Raw genomic sequence first — 15,533 nt, 5'->3', positions numbered from 1 at the left:
GCAAATTTATCTCCTCCACGATTTTGAATATGAGTATAGCAGAGACTGCCAAAGACCCGAAGATGATCATACGACGGCGGACGATCAAACAGACGCTCAAACGGTGTGATGTTACCTGTAATTGAGCTTGGTGTATCTCCCGGAAATAGCACACATTCACCCCAAAACCGGATTGGAAGATTTGCTTGAAATCTCAATGCTCTTGCCACATTTAAAATATGTCTATACTTCCTCTCAACTCTACCATTTTGCTGTGGTGTCCCTACACAAGATGTTTCATGGACTATTCCATTCTGCTGGAAGAAGGAAGTAAGAGACATAAACTCTGTTCCATTGTCACTTCTTACTGTCTTCACTTGTTTATTGAATTGCCTCTCAGTTAGAACAAAGAAAATTTTCATATGTTCTCTTGTTTCTCCTTTATTTGTTAGCAAATATAACCAAACTCCCCTTGAGTAATCATCTACAATTGTGAGGAAGTATCTAGCTCCAGAGTGAGATGGAACTCTATACGGTCCCCATAAATCAATGTGAATCAACTCAAAAATAGTAGAAGTTTTATTCATACTGAGAGGAAAACTCTCTCTTGTTTGCTTTGCGCGGAAACACACATCACAATCTTTATTCAACTTAGCTACTGAAACAGAACTTGAAATACAAGGAAGCACTCCTAGAACTTTTGCAGATGGAAGTCCCATTCTCTTATGCCACAGCTCGAAAATCTCAATGTCTTGTGTTGTGACTGCAGCAGCTATCTCCATTCTGCGAAAGTGGAATGTGCCTCCTACCCTCTTACCAGCTCCAATCACCATCCTCGTAGAGCGGTCCTGAACAACCAGAAATGTGTTAGCCATCTGTACTACACATCTATTCTCATCCATGAGTTGTCCCATAAATATCAAATCTGCATTCAACTCCTCAACATAATACACTGATTGTAATACTAAACCAGAGCCAAGTTGTATTGTACCCTCCTTAAGAGAAACTCGTTCTCTTCCATCTGCCATTATGATCAAAACCGGTGACATTTCTCTTACATTTGACAACGCATCATATCTACTTGTCAAATGATGTTAAGCCCCAGAATCCATAATCCAAGAATGAGAAGATGACTTACCATAGGATTTGTTAGTTGCGGTTTCCTTCTTAGCGTTGAGGATGTTCTTAATGGCTCCCCAATTCTGGTCTGTGAGACCACTTACTCCATCACGATCCTTATCAGTGATGACATGGTTCACCTGTTCCTTTTCAGCTGGTTCAAGATTTGGAACATTAACATGATTCGCATATGCAATTTGTTGACCCCTACCCCGTCCTCCACCAGATGATGTTCCACTGCGACCTCTACCTTGAAGTGATCGACTCTTTGGTCTGTCACCCCACCATTCAGGATAACCAATGACAGCATAGCGACGATCTACAATATGACCATGACGATTGCAGAGTTTGCACATCATTCCGTCTTTATCTTCAAGTTTGAAACGTGGTTTCGTATTAACTGCAAAAGAAACCACCTCGGCTCTCTCTTCACCACTCACTCGTAAGTCTTCCTCCTGCCTTACGATGTTGTACACCTCTTCTAGAGGTTGCACCGGTACCCGTGCCACAAGACTCGACCGTACTACTCTAAACTGGTCATCTATACCACATAAGAACTGATGCACCTTGTCCTCCTCCCGATCGGTCTCTTGAGCAGTTGCAAGATCACATGTACACAAGCCACACTCACATCATCTTATCGGGCGATAGGTTGCAAGGCTATCCCAGATCCGGTTAAGCTTTCCATAATAAGCTTCAATGGCAAGTCCCTTCTGTTTGCAGCAGGCCAACTCTGCCTTGATTTGCTGAATGCGAGATCCGTTAATCACAGCAAAACGTTTCTTCAGATAGTCCCAGAGATCTTTGGCCACCTCTCTGTGTGAGATTGTAGACCGCAACACCGGATCTATTGTCATACGGATCCAAGATACCAACGGAGCTTGGATTGTCCACCAGTTCTCCCAATCAGCCGATCCTTCTTGCGGTTTTTCAATGGTACCATCAAGAAAGCCAAACTTTTTGCGTGACGTTAACGCCGTCTTCATGTCGCAGGCCCACTCATCATAGTTCGTCCCCTTGAGAAGTGGATGCGAAATCACCGCACCGGGGTTGTCCGCCAAAGTCATGTCGTAAGGAGAGATAGTTCTTCTCACCTCAACAGTCGTCGTCGTTGTTGCCGGCTTACCAGCAGTCGTGGTCGGGTTCGGGTTCGTTGACATTTCGTTGTCAAAAATAAACTTTAGAGTTTGTAGATTTCAGGCTCTGATACTGTAAAGAAATTCAGAAGCGTGAAAAGGTTTTCTATGTGTTCATTGAGAGTTTAGGATTACATATATATAGAACCTAGTTAACAAGAAACATAAATCTATGAGCATGTACAAGTCGTTACTACAAATACGGAGTCTGTTAGAGTATATTCTCCAGTAGTTATCTTCATCTAAGTTTGATGTGCACATGCAGAAACTTTGAAAACCACGGCCAGTTTTAAGGCATAGTGAGCACGACCAAACAAGATCATCGTCAAGGTCCTCCTCAAGGTCCCCTGAACCCACGCTATCTGTGGAAAAAACGACATGGTTTGAGAAACAACAACAGCTTAATTAATTTGCTGGACTATGAGAGAAGGAAAACAAATACGTGCCAATAAAAAATTTTCTCAGACGGGGTAGTCTAGAGGATTGGAGGTGGTAGTTTTTGGCTCATCATCAAATGGTAATTCACGAATAACTTTGACTCGCATCCTCTCTAAGATGCCAAGATATGGAATGAAGTTCCTCTCTCCGGATATGAGCATTAAATTTTCCAAAGGTGGAATACCATCTATCCAACAGGAAATTTGAACTTGAAGGCCAAACTTTGCTTTGTTTCACAAACAAAAATAAAGGACTGAGACTCCATGCAAAAGGAAAATACATGCAGCCAATTGAATGTTTAAAACCAATCCAGTAATGTAGAAACTTACTGGTTTCGAGGTTAGTAAGAGAGACCCTGGAGGAATAGAGCTCTTTCAGGACGTCGGTAGAGAAGTTTTTCAGTATGCCAAGGCCAGTGATGGAGACACGACCAGTGTAGCCTAGTTTCTTCAGCCCCCGTTTAATACACGGGCCTACCCGACTAGCAGGGTAGCCACTGGGAACCGGACAGGTGCTCATGTCCCAAAAGACCCGTGTTGGATCTTCCTTCTTCGCCAACATCTTTCTCAACCCTACAGATTCAACAATTGGGCAAACATCAGATCATCATAGAACGTAATTCTACTCCATTCAAACATCAGATAATCATTCAGAGGACGTTTAAATCACGAACATATTATACAGAGAAACAATGATGTTGCTGTAATCGATTAGTCTCTCGGCTCTCGCTTTGCCTTGAAGAACAGGTTAAACAGAGAAGACGAACAAAAAAAGTAGGGTTTTCGATTTTTACCGCTTTCACGGGTTTCATTAGGCCCATTATAGGTACATAGTTAGGCCCATTTAAGCCCGTTATAAGTGTAGAGTCCTATTAAGCCGATTTTTCTCGTTAAACTCGTAATTAATATTGATTATGCGGATTCTAAACCGTTCATTTGTTCCAATCTAACGGTACGTAATAGAGTCCACGTCATCAATCCTCGTGAAACCAGAACTAACCAATCAGTATCTAATACATACTCGTATATATACATCAGCTATGGAATCGATTGAACAACAACACACACGACACAAAAGCTTTTATCTTTCTAAATTCTGAAACTTTTCTTTTTCTCTGATACTTTGTTTGAAGAATGGCTCCAAAGGCAGAGAAGAAGCCCGCAGAGAAGAAGCCAGTAGAGGAGAAATCAAAAGCCGAGAAAGCTCCGGCGGAGAAGAAACCAAAAGCCGGGAAGAAGCTCCCGAAAGAAGCTGGAGCTGGAGGCGACAAGAAGAAGAAGATGAAGAAGAAGAGCGTCGAGACGTACAAGATCTATATCTTCAAGGTTTTGAAACAAGTTCATCCCGATATTGGTATTTCGAGCAAAGCTATGGGGATTATGAACAGTTTCATCAACGATATATTCGAGAAGCTCGCTTCGGAGTCGTCTAAGCTCGCTAGGTACAACAAGAAACCTACGATTACTTCTCGGGAGATTCAGACTGCTGTTAGACTTGTTCTTCCTGGTGAGCTCGCTAAGCATGCTGTTTCTGAAGGAACTAAGGCTGTGACTAAATTTACTAGTTCTTGAAATTGTGTGGATCTTGTTGGAATCGTTGATTTGGTCTTTTAAGGTGTGTTTGTAAAATTAGGGTTTTGACTATTAAAAGTTGTGTAATTCGATTTCCGTTTTGTGATCTTTTGGGTTTTCTTATTGTGATGTAGATGTAATATCAAACTAAGATCCAATCACTCTCTATAATCAAATACTAAATCTTTCTTCTGAAATTATCTCTTTGCTCTGTCTCCTCTCTGCAAATGTATCGAATTAGCTTCTGGATTCACCGAGAACGTCGTCGTTTCGAACGGAATCTGTGTTTCTTACTAAAACGCCACCGTGTTGCTCGAACGTCTCTAACCTAGAAAAAGTATTGCAATTTCTTTACTTGACTTCTTCTCGAAACAGTTTGAGTAGGATGGCTAAGAGAATCTCAGCTCAACTCTTTGTAAGCAGTAAGATAATTGTTTACTCACCATCTCTAATTTTAGATTCTTCCTTCGTTTTACTTTGCTCTGGTTTAATCAGATTTATATATTGTGCAGGGTTATCAGCTTACACTACAGATCAATCTCTGAGGCAATTGTTTTCTCCGTTTGGTCAAATCAAAGAAGGTATGTTATATGATAAGCACGAGATCGAATATGTTTAAGAAGGCTCAGTTAGGTTTCTTGTTTTTGTTCCTCAAACAAAATTTGTGTTGTGGGTTTTGGTTAGCTCGGCTTATTAGAGACCCAGAAACGCAGAGACCAAAAGGGTTCGGCTTTATCACCTACGAGTCTGAAGATGATGCTCGAAAGGCAATGAAAAGCTTAGATGGGAAGGTAAGAAGAAAACCCAATTGACTTTTTTCATTTCTACGATAACATTTTTGCCATTTCTTTGTCCTTTGGATATGGATTTCAGTTTGATGTTTTTGTGGCTGTGTTGTTTGATGTACTACTACTGACTTTGTTCTGTATTACATATTCTAAAATTGCTTTCTTGGTATATTATTGTCCTAAGCATCACTAGTCAGGACCCTTGGCGTGAGATAGATTCATAGGATTCTCGTAGGAGTACCATTGTTTTACAATTTCTGTGTAGAAATGTCGATTAGGGTCTGAAGCTATATAAATGTTGGTCCTTTCATTGTGAATTTGTGACGATAATGTTGTTGAGCTCCTCTATATCCATTGGCATTGTATTAGAACTACTGTAGAAATGCTGATTAGGGTCTGAAGCCTTATATCGATTTTGGTCCTTTCATTGTGATGATAACGTTGCTGAGCTTCTTAACAAATGTACTGAAGTTAGAATCTACTGTAGAAATGCCGTTCAGGGTCTGAAGCTATATCAATGTTGGTCCTTTCATTGTGATGATAACGTTGTTGAGCTTCTTGACAAATGTGCTGAAGTTATAATTGGTTCTTTTGTTTGTTTCAGATTGTTGATGGTAGACTAATATTTGTTGAAGTTGCCAAAACGCAGAGGAAGTGACAACGGATATTAACAGTAAGAAAGCCGATGATGACCGCCGGTAATTTAGGCATAGAGAGACTCACTGTTCTCATGTAAACTTGTTTACAAAATTAAATCTGAGATCATCATTTCCATGTTCACTACACTGAACAGATGCTATTTGTGAGATATGGTTTGTATTTGTTTGTAGAAGAATCCTTGAAACAGTTTACGTTCGCTTTTGAGGTGACTTGGGCGTGATTTAGTTAATGGGCTTAAATATAACAAGCGGTGAAGCTAGGGTCACATGCCGGTAGCACAAACGCAAACTCCAAAATTTCCACGTGTCTGTATTTTGATTAGCTCCTCTCAGCTTCTTCCCATCACCGCGCTATAATGATGAAACCTGAGCGTCAATGTGGAGCCAACCTAGAGAGGTGCCGAAGAGGTACCTTACATTTAATTTCGATTTGCAAAATATGTAAAAATATTCCATGGCAAAATACGATATATATAGAGAAATGTTATATTGTTTTCAATGAATAATACACATTTTGGCTTGTGGAAGAATTTTTTTAGTGGAATCTGAGTTGATTTTATTTGTTCAAATGAAAAAATTCGCAATTTTATTTTACATAATGCACACATATATACCAAATGTGTATATGTGTTACAAATTTTTTGGCTCCAAAGTCTTATCAGCATTCATAAATGTGACCACTAGTAATTGAGTTTTAAAGCTTGTAAATTAAAGTACACTAATAAAACATTAATGTAGGTTGGAACTTTTGTAAATCTAATCAGCGAGATGGCAACCAACTAGTTTATTTAAATTTTGAAACTGATACATGACGTACCAATTTGGTTTGTCATTCAAGTAACTAGGCCAGGGAGTACAATTATTTTAAAACAATTTGTTTAGACTGATAGATATATGTTAATACATTGTGAAGTGTGGCCATCTCTTCTTAAAAGTATATAGGACTAATTTGTATTTTGTAGTCATCTTTTTATTTGTGATAGACTCTCTAATGTCTTGAGAGATTTTCAAATTTTTTAAAATTTTAACAATTTAATTCTAAATCTGTTTTTCAACCAGCTCAATATATTTTTTTTTCTTTCCAAAAATCGAATCACTCTGAGACTCTGAGTTAGCCAAAATCCATCAAAAATTTGAAATCAAGTTCTATATAATTAATGAATTATTTATCAAATAAATCATCAAAGATATAAAAAAATTCGAAATTTTAATCCGAGGTATCACTTATATCATTTTTTTAAAAAAATAAATAAAATTATTAACTAAAAACTCAAATGATATTATTGAAATAGCTACCAAAAAGACTGAGTTCAAAAGATAAATATATAATTACAATATTGCATTAGATAAAAAATAATAAATTCAACAATATTAATGAAATACATACCAAATAGTATGGTTGGACTTCCGAATAAATTGAGGAAGAAAAGACGAGAAAAAAAAAAAAAAATTGACAAGAAAAGAAAAAAAAGTGACTGTATTCTCTCTGTCGAATCAGGCCGCCTGAAGATATAAATAACTTCTTCTCCTTCTCGTTAATTTGCTCTGATACCAGTGTGTTTTCCCAGCCATGGTGAGCTCAATTTCAACTTATTCATTATTATTATACTTTCAATTCCTCGATCTGTAGTGCGTGCGCCTCTTGAGTTGGGTTTGGGTCTCGTATACAAAACCAATCTGGTTACGACGATTCTAGCTCATTTTTGCTGTTTCGTTAAGATCTGTATATAGACTTTTAGTTTTTGATTTAGATCTCTGAGATTTGTGATCGTTTTGTGGATTGATCTAAAGATCATAACTGCGTGAGAGATAGCTTCTCTGTTGAAGTTTACTGTGTTTTTTTTTTTTCGATTTCCGATAGCTAGAATTTGAAATCAGTTTGATTTTAATGCTTATTGTTGTTGAAACTTGTTCATATCTATCAATTTTGGTGTTATGACGTTGTTTGATCCATTCTCCTTGATCAGTGCTGATCTTTTTATCACTTCGTCTTGAGCTGTTGGATGTTGTTTCTACTATGGATTCATCAGTTTTACATTTTAATCATAGAGTCAGTCTGTATCATGTTATACAATAGAGGTTTGTGAGTAAAGCTATGATGATCTTAAATGCTAGTTCTTGGGAATGAGTGATCTTATGGATATTTTAGATTGTGTTTTGTAAGAACTGTTGAGTATGTAGTGTGAAAAAAAATGTTCATATTAAGTGTTCTCTTTTGGTTTAATACAGGCGAATGCGGCATCTGGAATGGCAGTGCATGACGATTGCAAGCTGAGATTTATGGAACTGAAGGCGAAAAGGACACACCGGTTCATTGTTTACAAGATTGAGGAGAAGCAGAAGCAAGTGGTTGTTGAGAAAGTCGGTGAGCCTATCCAAACCTATGATGACTTTGCAGCCAGCCTCCCAGCTGATGAATGTCGTTACGCCATTTACGATTTCGACTTTGTCACTGCTGAGAACTGTCAGAAGAGCAAGATCTTCTTCATCGCCTGGTACTACTACTGTGTCTTCTTTTCTCGTTATCTTCCAAAGGTAGGATTTATCTTAGTGTATGTAAATGCATAATTATGTTGGTTTTTTTGCCAAAGGTGCCCTGACATAGCTAAGGTCAGAAGCAAGATGATCTACGCGAGCTCCAAAGACAGGTTCAAGAGGGAACTAGATGGAATTCAAATAGAGCTTCAGGCAGCTGATCCAACCGAGATGGATCTCGATGTTTTCAGAAGCCGTGCCAACTAAAAAAAGTAAACCCCAAAGTTTATTATTATCCCCTTGAAAGATCTATATTCTCTTATTCTGTTGTTTCCGAGTGATGTTACCCCCTCTTTTATATTATACATTTTTAACTGTGAAGAAGGTATGAACCTAAACAACTTCCATTTATATTGGTGATGTTTTGGTCTTTGAATTCGATGTTGTCTTTGGTTCGAAATGGTGTGTGTGTGTAAGGACCCAAAATCTTCTATCGAAGATGAAACCTTTCTGGTTATCATTTATAAAAGAAAATGTGAAACAACTGTCTAGGGCCGGATTGACCTACTGATATCTTTGTTTTGGTCCACAGGTACACAACTCATATGATTACACACACACTATAGAGAATTGAAAACGAACTTATCCACGAATTTATGAATCGATGACATTTTCAATATATGTAGGATCATCATTTGTAATTTGTGTCATAATCTGAGATCAATAATTTACATTACTACTCTCTCTGTATTATAAAGGATGATGTTCTGTATTATAATAGATTTTTTTATATATTTAATTTTGATGAAAATCCTATTAAATTATCTATTATGATAGAGAGGGAATATATTTTTAATTTGTAATTATATCATAATCTGAGATCAATAATTTACATTACTATATTTTTCTTATCCATATAATAATAACCATGTGTAAAAAAAAAACACATAAGCAAATGGACCATATGTTATGTTTTTCTATATAAATAAAAAATCTTAGGATAGCTTACAAATAACGCTGCTACAAAAAAAAATAAGAGAGAAGAAACAGTGAAGAAAACAAAAAGACATATCCATAGATCTTTGCCGACCGGAGAAAAAAAATATCTTCTTCTTCCGTCTTCTTCACTTCACCAGGAGGAACTTTTCTTTGAAATCGGTTTGATTCAAGCCATGGTGAGCTCAGTTTCCTCTCGTCTTCTCTTTCAAGTTCTTCGCTTTGAAGCTTGCTTTGCTTGTCGATTCGAGTTTCAAATCCCGTTTTGGTTTCGTCTATATTTTTGATTACAGTCCTCGCTCGTTAGATCTAGAGAATACAAAAAAAATTATTTGTTGGTTCGATCTTTGGTGTTTTTGTATGTTTCTATGGTGTGTGATCGGATTTATATAGATATACCTAGGAGGACTAGAGAATCAAATGAAGAACTCGTAATTTTTGATGTGATTCTTCTTCGCTAGTTGATCTGAAATCAAGGAGGAACTTGTTGTTGTTTGATCAGTGTTTAGTCAATTGTTCCATCTTTTGTGGTGCTTTCTTAGTCTCCTGAATTTGGAAACTACTTAGCAGATGATGAAGTATCCTAAAACTGTTGAGTTAGTTCTCTAAAATTGTGTGATCTCTTTGGTTTATAATTGTGTTCTTGAAGAGATTTGTTTTGTTTGTTGTTCTGTGTATTTGAAATGATTAACAGGCGAACGCGGCGTCAGGAATGGCTGTGCATGATGATTGCAAGCTAAAATTTATGGAACTGAAGGCGAAACGAACGTTTCGTACCATAGTCTACAAGATTGAGGACAGGCAAGTGGTTGTAGAGAAGCTCGGTGAGCCTGAACAGTCATATGATGACTTTGCAGCGAGTCTTCCAGAAGATGAATGCCGTTACTGCATTTACGATTTCGACTTTGTCACTGCTGAGAACTGCCAGAAGAGCAAGATCTTCTTCATCGCTTGGTAATAATAAAAGTTATTCGCTAAAACTCAATTCATGTTCCTTTGATTTGTTTGTGTTGTTGATCATCATCCAATGTGTTTTGTGTGCAAAAAGGTCTCCGGACACTGCTAAAGTGAGAGACAAGATGATTTACGCGAGCTCTAAGGATAGGTTCAAGAGAGAACTTGATGGGATTCAAGTGGAGCTTCAAGCTACTGATCCAACCGAAATGGGTCTTGATGTTTTCAAAAGCCGCACCAACTAAGAAGTAAAAAAGGACCGTACATGGGGTTCTTGAATAAGTTTGTTTCTGGAGTGAGATATGTGTCCTCTGACTGTTTATGAAAAAAATCTTTTTAACTTCATTCTATTTGGTATTGTTGTCTGTCTTTGATGTGTTTAATCTATGAGAACCATGAAGATGTGTTGCCCTTGTGATGGTTTTCAATTAGTTTACATTTGTACAATACCTCTGGAATCAGATATTGGCTTCAAGCGATCATCCCTCTGATTTATCTTATATATCCGTATATGTTTTTGACTCCCTATATCAACAATCTCCTTTAACTAGAAGATGGCTATGTTCTTTGGTTTCTTGGTGTTGTTGGGTCTTGCGAATTACGACGTAAACAGAGTCAAAGCACGTCAAGCTTAGATGTGAAGAAGAAGCAGGCTAGGCTTCAGTTACAAATGGGGATGGAGAAATTGGATTAATGGTGGTGAAGTAATTAGGGAACGTTTCAGTTTCAGGTTTGCTATTATTAACAAAGTCCATTGTACAAATCAAATTGGCTCTAATCCTATATTTCTTTCATAACCTACATCAAACATATATCTAAGAAGAGGTTAGCTTGGACCAGAGAGCGTTCATCAATCATCACAATGTAATTAACGAAGATAGAGCCATCTTGGGGGAAAATATATATATATATATATATATATATATATATATATATCACTAAAGTTTGTTTTTATTGAGTTTAAGATTGGTTTCAGTTTCGAGTTTTAGTCCAATATATTCTTATTTAGCTTTCCAAAACAATTCCAAACAGTTGAGTGGAAGATATCCGCAGGTAATTTTTCCTCAAGTGAATCTGCGTGTGCCTTTTCAAAAAAAAAAATGTCTATCTCTCTCATCCAACGTCCTTTTGCAACCAACTTTTTTTATTAGCATCAACAGTTTCGAACAGTGGCATCCTATCTGATACTTTTTCAAACGGTAGTTTGTACCATATTTTCCCAATGTTCTTGATTCGTTTTTCAACCAAAGATATGAGTACATCTTCGAAGATTGTGACAGAATCCACCTCTACTACTTCAACTTTTCCATCAACGTAGTTTAATACTCCACCGTCTGCCTTGAAAATGTTAGAATGATGACAATTCACCTTAACTTTAATCTGCTCACTACAAAAATGAAAAGAAAAAGATATAAGCCAAACAAGCCAGAGAATATATGATTCCATATGTGTAATAGGATATTTGGATCAGACGTGACATTGGGACTGAGATAGATTCACTGACTTGAAATATCCATATCATTCACATATGAACTGATCTCAATGTGATTCTAATTCTTTGTGGTTATGGAATGGATCAAGATTCCAGAACCGTTTGGTTCATATCGTGAATCCTTTTGACTTGGTCGGAATCCTCTGTTGAATGCTCGTAGGTCCAAATCGTGTAGCCGTGAGGTCACCTGATTTGTAAGATGAATACCTCCTTCATTCGAACTCTTATTGGACTGATTCCATCTCGAGATATGCTCTAGATGAGCTAAGAATGTATCCCAAATAGTAGTTTGTTTGGAAGAGTTGATATTTGACTTCGTTCATGTTGAGCAAGACTCAAGCGACGTCTTGGATGGTCTTATGATCATATCATATCCTTCCTCTTGAAAAAGTTTCGTCCTGGAAACTGTAAGGCCATGGGTTGGAGAGTGTTGAAGTGATTCTGGTGGCGTCTCTTTAAAAGAATATATGATTCCATATTGTATACCATGAGGGAGAAGTGCACCACTTTGAGTGAAACCTTTCATTATTCTCTTAAAATCCCAAACTTGCTCTATCTTGCTCGACCGGAAGTGTATCGTTGGCTTTCCTCGACTTGGTTCCATAATTTCTGCTAGTAAACTCTTTACTCTGTTTTCTGTTAAGATGTCGAGGCCAGTGATGGAGACACGACCAGTATAGCCTAATTTCTTCAACGCCCATTTAATACACGGGCCTACCCGACCAGCAGGGTAGCCACGGGGAACCGGACATGTGCTCATTTCCCAAAAGACCCGTGTTGGAGCTTCCTTGCTCGCCAACATCAGTTCAAAACGTTTAACCTAAAGATGAGATTCTAGTATTTGTGTGTGTGTGTTTTTTTTGTGTTGTTTAACCGGTTTAGTTGACTTTTTATTGATTATATAGAGAGAATTTAGTTTTTTTTGTAAAGCAAAAAAGTAAAACTAACAAAAGAAAAAAAGAAAAACAGTTGTGAATTTTTTTCTTTCTGAAATTTTCTTTTGTTAATTATTTTATTTTAAAATTTTAACCACTAACTATATATATATATATATATATATATATATATTGGAAAATTAACTTTTTAGCTTTTTGAGATGATATTATTATTAATGATATTATAACAGATAAAAAAAATTAAATTAAAATATTGTTGGTTTTCCAAAAAATTGCATTTCTTTATATTTGGATTTTAATTGTGCTTTCGCTTATGTGAAAGTGTAGACAGAGTAACAGAAATAACGAATTGAATGCTGAATCAACAAATGAAAAATGGCTCTAAACCACTCTATGTGTTCCAAAATCTTCACTTTGCTTTCATCTCCATCAAACATAACGTCAGTTTTAGCTTGGATTAGAGAAAGTTCACGTAAATGAATAACGTCAATTTTTCAAACCACCGTAGCTAGCTAAGCTATAAAAAGGAGCCAATTGGTGGTTTCATTCAACTACTAGGCTTAAAAAAAGAGCCAATTGGTTTCAAACAACTCATATATCACATTTATACACCTTAGATAATCAGTGAAAATCTCTAAAAATCTTTAATGATAGAATCAAATCACTTATGAGAGTTTAATATCGCATAGATAAAACTTCAAAGTTATCACTACAACAAATTTGTCCATTCTTAGCGTTCGATAAATGCTATTATATGTGATACACATCGTTTTTGTAAACGCTGTCTCTTCCCAAGCTATAATAGACCCCTCCATACAATAGCGTTTTTTACTCCTGCTATTATATCGTTATATATAATAGCGTAATGTCGGCGTTATAAATGTTTTAAATATAGCGTCTGTAAATGTTCTTAAAAATTATTCAATAACATTATTGCACTGCTATTATAATTTATATTGTTGCAATATTTTATTGCTGTTATATTTAATATAATGTCTTAATATTTGTGCTATGATTTAGTATTTTTTTGATAAAATTAAAATCCATTGTGCTATATTACCTGTTCATATTAGAGCTATTATATGGTTACATTTTAAAAGTGGAACCTGTTTTATATGAAAATATATATATAATATAAAACATCCAACATATACACTTTAATCCAAAAATTACATAAGTCTCAACGTACATAAGTTTCAATATCATAAGTTCCCATAAGATAAACTTCATAAGTCTCAATACCATAAGTTCCCATAAGCTAACAACACAAGTCTAAATAGCATAAGTTCTCATAATCTAGACAAAGGTACTTCAGTTTCAAACCATTACCACTTTGTCCTCTGGCCATGCGAGTGTTGTACCAATTGCATCTTCCATACACTCGATAGCAGAAGTACGCCTCCAAACAGCGGCATCATTAACCTTCACCACAGCTACCCAAACGCGTACTGCATTAAGTCCCAATGGAGCACAATGGACAACTTGGTCTGGATTGTTTGAAGACCAACGTCCTTCAACAACGACCCGATTCTTCCCGGTAATATCCAACAATTTGCACTTCTGATTTTCCTTGCTAACTGACTCTTTCTTTTTACGCTGACAATATAACAACATATTATAAGCAACAACAACAATACTAAACATCAATAACATAAATAACACTTAAAGGAGTGAAGTACATTACCGGCGATCTTCGAACAGGTGAGTCTATAACATTTTTAGCTTTCTTGACAGGGGCTGTAGGAGTTGCTTCAGATATCTGATTATGAGATGAGACTGTTTGAATTATAGGAGTTGGAATCTGAGACTGAGACAGTGGAGATTCATCTGTGGTTGTTTCAAACAAAACACTCCTTGCAGGCCATGCTACGAAAATCTTCAAACATTCCTCAATGATACTAATTTCTGTTGTAGGTCTCCATAGAAATGTCTCAGGTTTCAAGACCACATGCACAAATACCTTTACTGCATTAGGTTAGATTGGAATTCCATTAACCAATGCATCTGGTTCTTTTGACTGCCAACGCCCTTCAGCTACAGCCACTTCTGCATATTGCTCTTCCATCTTGAAGCCTTACATTTGGGACAGTTGTCCAGCTTCTTGTAATTCTTTCTGAATAGGCAACAATCATTTATGCAGGCATGAATCTTTTGATAACCCATATCAAAAGACTTTAGAAATTTTTCACATCATTTAGTGATGTGTGACGTACATTACCATCCAATAACATTTCTGACAACGTCTCAAGGAGATCATTGAAGCTTTTGTTGGACCAGCCATTATGTGTCTTCATCCTAAACAATGTCACAATGGCTGATAGCTTGCTATGGGAAGAACAGCTTGGATATAAAGGGGTTTCTGCATCAGCTAGCTTTGCGTAGAACTCATCATCTATCTTGTCTTCCCCCTCAACAGTCTCACAATTTCTTAGCGGCTCTTCACCCATAAACTCAGCAGCTTGATATAAACCACAAATCTCATCATTCCACCGATTTAATTTCTCAACGAATTCAGCCTCTGAGTTCACTTCACCATGGTGATACCAATCTTTCCCCAACTTGTAAGTCTCATCCATGCCTCTAGTTACTAGATGAGCAACCACAACACTACACGAATGACGATCTACATTTCTACAGTCAACGCATGGGCATATTACCATGCCACTATCTCCTAACTCAGCAGCCACCGTCCGGACAAATTTCCAGGCACCTATTTCGTATGTTGGATCAAGTCTTCATTGTATTTGGAAGGAAGAACGACACAAACGAAGATACCTTAATGTCTATATTCATTTGTTGAAATCCTAACAGTATGTAATCAATTACATACCTGCTAAGATGAACCCATTCCTTGTCCAGCATTTTAGTTTTTAAACAGTTGAATCTAAACAGTTAACAAAAATGAATACAAAAATCTAAATAAAGCAGATTTGAGAAATCAAGAACATGAAGAGGACACAAACGAGATTAAAAGTGAAATTTACTTTCGACAGATTTGAGAAATCAAGCACATGAAGAGGACACAAACAT

General features: G+C 36.8%; 4 protein-coding genes and 2 pseudogenes across 5 annotated transcripts; 4 read left to right on the top strand and 2 right to left on the bottom strand.

The window, feature by feature from the left end:
• Positions 1–1,730: 1,730 nt before the first annotated feature.
• LOC147942572 (uncharacterized) lies at positions 1,731–2,258 on the bottom strand. The gene has a single exon (XM_087456118.1). It carries the CDS (start codon positions 2,256–2,258, stop codon positions 1,731–1,733), a length of 528 nt encoding a protein of 175 aa, XP_087312244.1.
• A 36-nt stretch (positions 2,259–2,294) lies between these two features.
• On the bottom strand, positions 2,295–3,233 carry LOC147942571 (uncharacterized; annotated as a pseudogene).
• A 572-nt stretch (positions 3,234–3,805) lies between these two features.
• On the top strand, positions 3,806–4,440 carry LOC104790839 (histone H2B.7). Its single transcript, XM_010516625.3, has one exon. It carries the CDS (start codon positions 3,806–3,808, stop codon positions 4,241–4,243), a length of 438 nt encoding a protein of 145 aa, XP_010514927.1. The 3' UTR covers positions 4,244–4,440.
• A 91-nt stretch (positions 4,441–4,531) lies between these two features.
• On the top strand, positions 4,532–5,915 carry LOC104790838 (uncharacterized; annotated as a pseudogene). The gene is made up of 4 exons (XR_015559004.1): positions 4,532–4,665; positions 4,756–4,824; positions 4,928–5,034; positions 5,636–5,915. The product of XR_015559004.1 is annotated as an uncharacterized LOC104790838 (transcript).
• Positions 5,916–7,086: 1,171 nt separating this feature from the next.
• Positions 7,087–8,709, top strand: LOC104790837 (actin-depolymerizing factor 1). Its single transcript, XM_010516624.3, has 3 exons — positions 7,087–7,263; positions 7,920–8,185; positions 8,282–8,709. Exons 1-3 carry the CDS (start codon positions 7,261–7,263, stop codon positions 8,430–8,432), a joined length of 420 nt encoding a protein of 139 aa, XP_010514926.1. The 5' UTR covers positions 7,087–7,260; the 3' UTR covers positions 8,433–8,709.
• A 165-nt stretch (positions 8,710–8,874) lies between these two features.
• Positions 8,875–10,597, top strand: LOC104790836 (actin-depolymerizing factor 2). Its single transcript, XM_010516623.3, has 3 exons — positions 8,875–9,340; positions 9,856–10,115; positions 10,210–10,597. The coding sequence occupies exons 1-3, from the start codon at positions 9,338–9,340 to the stop codon at positions 10,358–10,360; spliced, it is 414 nt and encodes a 137-aa protein (XP_010514925.1). The 5' UTR covers positions 8,875–9,337; the 3' UTR covers positions 10,361–10,597.
• Positions 10,598–15,533: the final 4,936 nt, after the last annotated feature.

Source organism: Camelina sativa, chromosome 6, assembly GCF_030686135.1.
Source record: "Camelina sativa cultivar CO46 ecotype springtype chromosome 6, ASM3068613v1".
In the NCBI taxonomy this organism is placed as follows: Eukaryota; Viridiplantae; Streptophyta; class Magnoliopsida; order Brassicales; family Brassicaceae; genus Camelina; species Camelina sativa.
Note: the sequence above shows the minus strand (reverse complement) of the source record. Positions and strands in the feature narration are given on the sequence as shown.

Coding starts and splice junctions, on each gene's coding strand:
- LOC147942572 (XM_087456118.1), bottom strand. CDS start 2,258: ATGTCAACGAACCCGAACCCGACCACGACTGCTGGTAAGCCGGCAACA.
- LOC104790839 (XM_010516625.3), top strand. CDS start 3,806: ATGGCTCCAAAGGCAGAGAAGAAGCCCGCAGAGAAGAAGCCAGTAGAG.
- LOC104790837 (XM_010516624.3), top strand. Junction 8,186..8,281: donor AAGATCTTCTTCATCGCCTG/GTACTACTACTG, acceptor TTTTTGCCAAAG/GTGCCCTGACATAGCTAAGG.
- LOC104790836 (XM_010516623.3), top strand. Junction 10,116..10,209: donor AAGATCTTCTTCATCGCTTG/GTAATAATAAAA, acceptor GTGTGCAAAAAG/GTCTCCGGACACTGCTAAAG.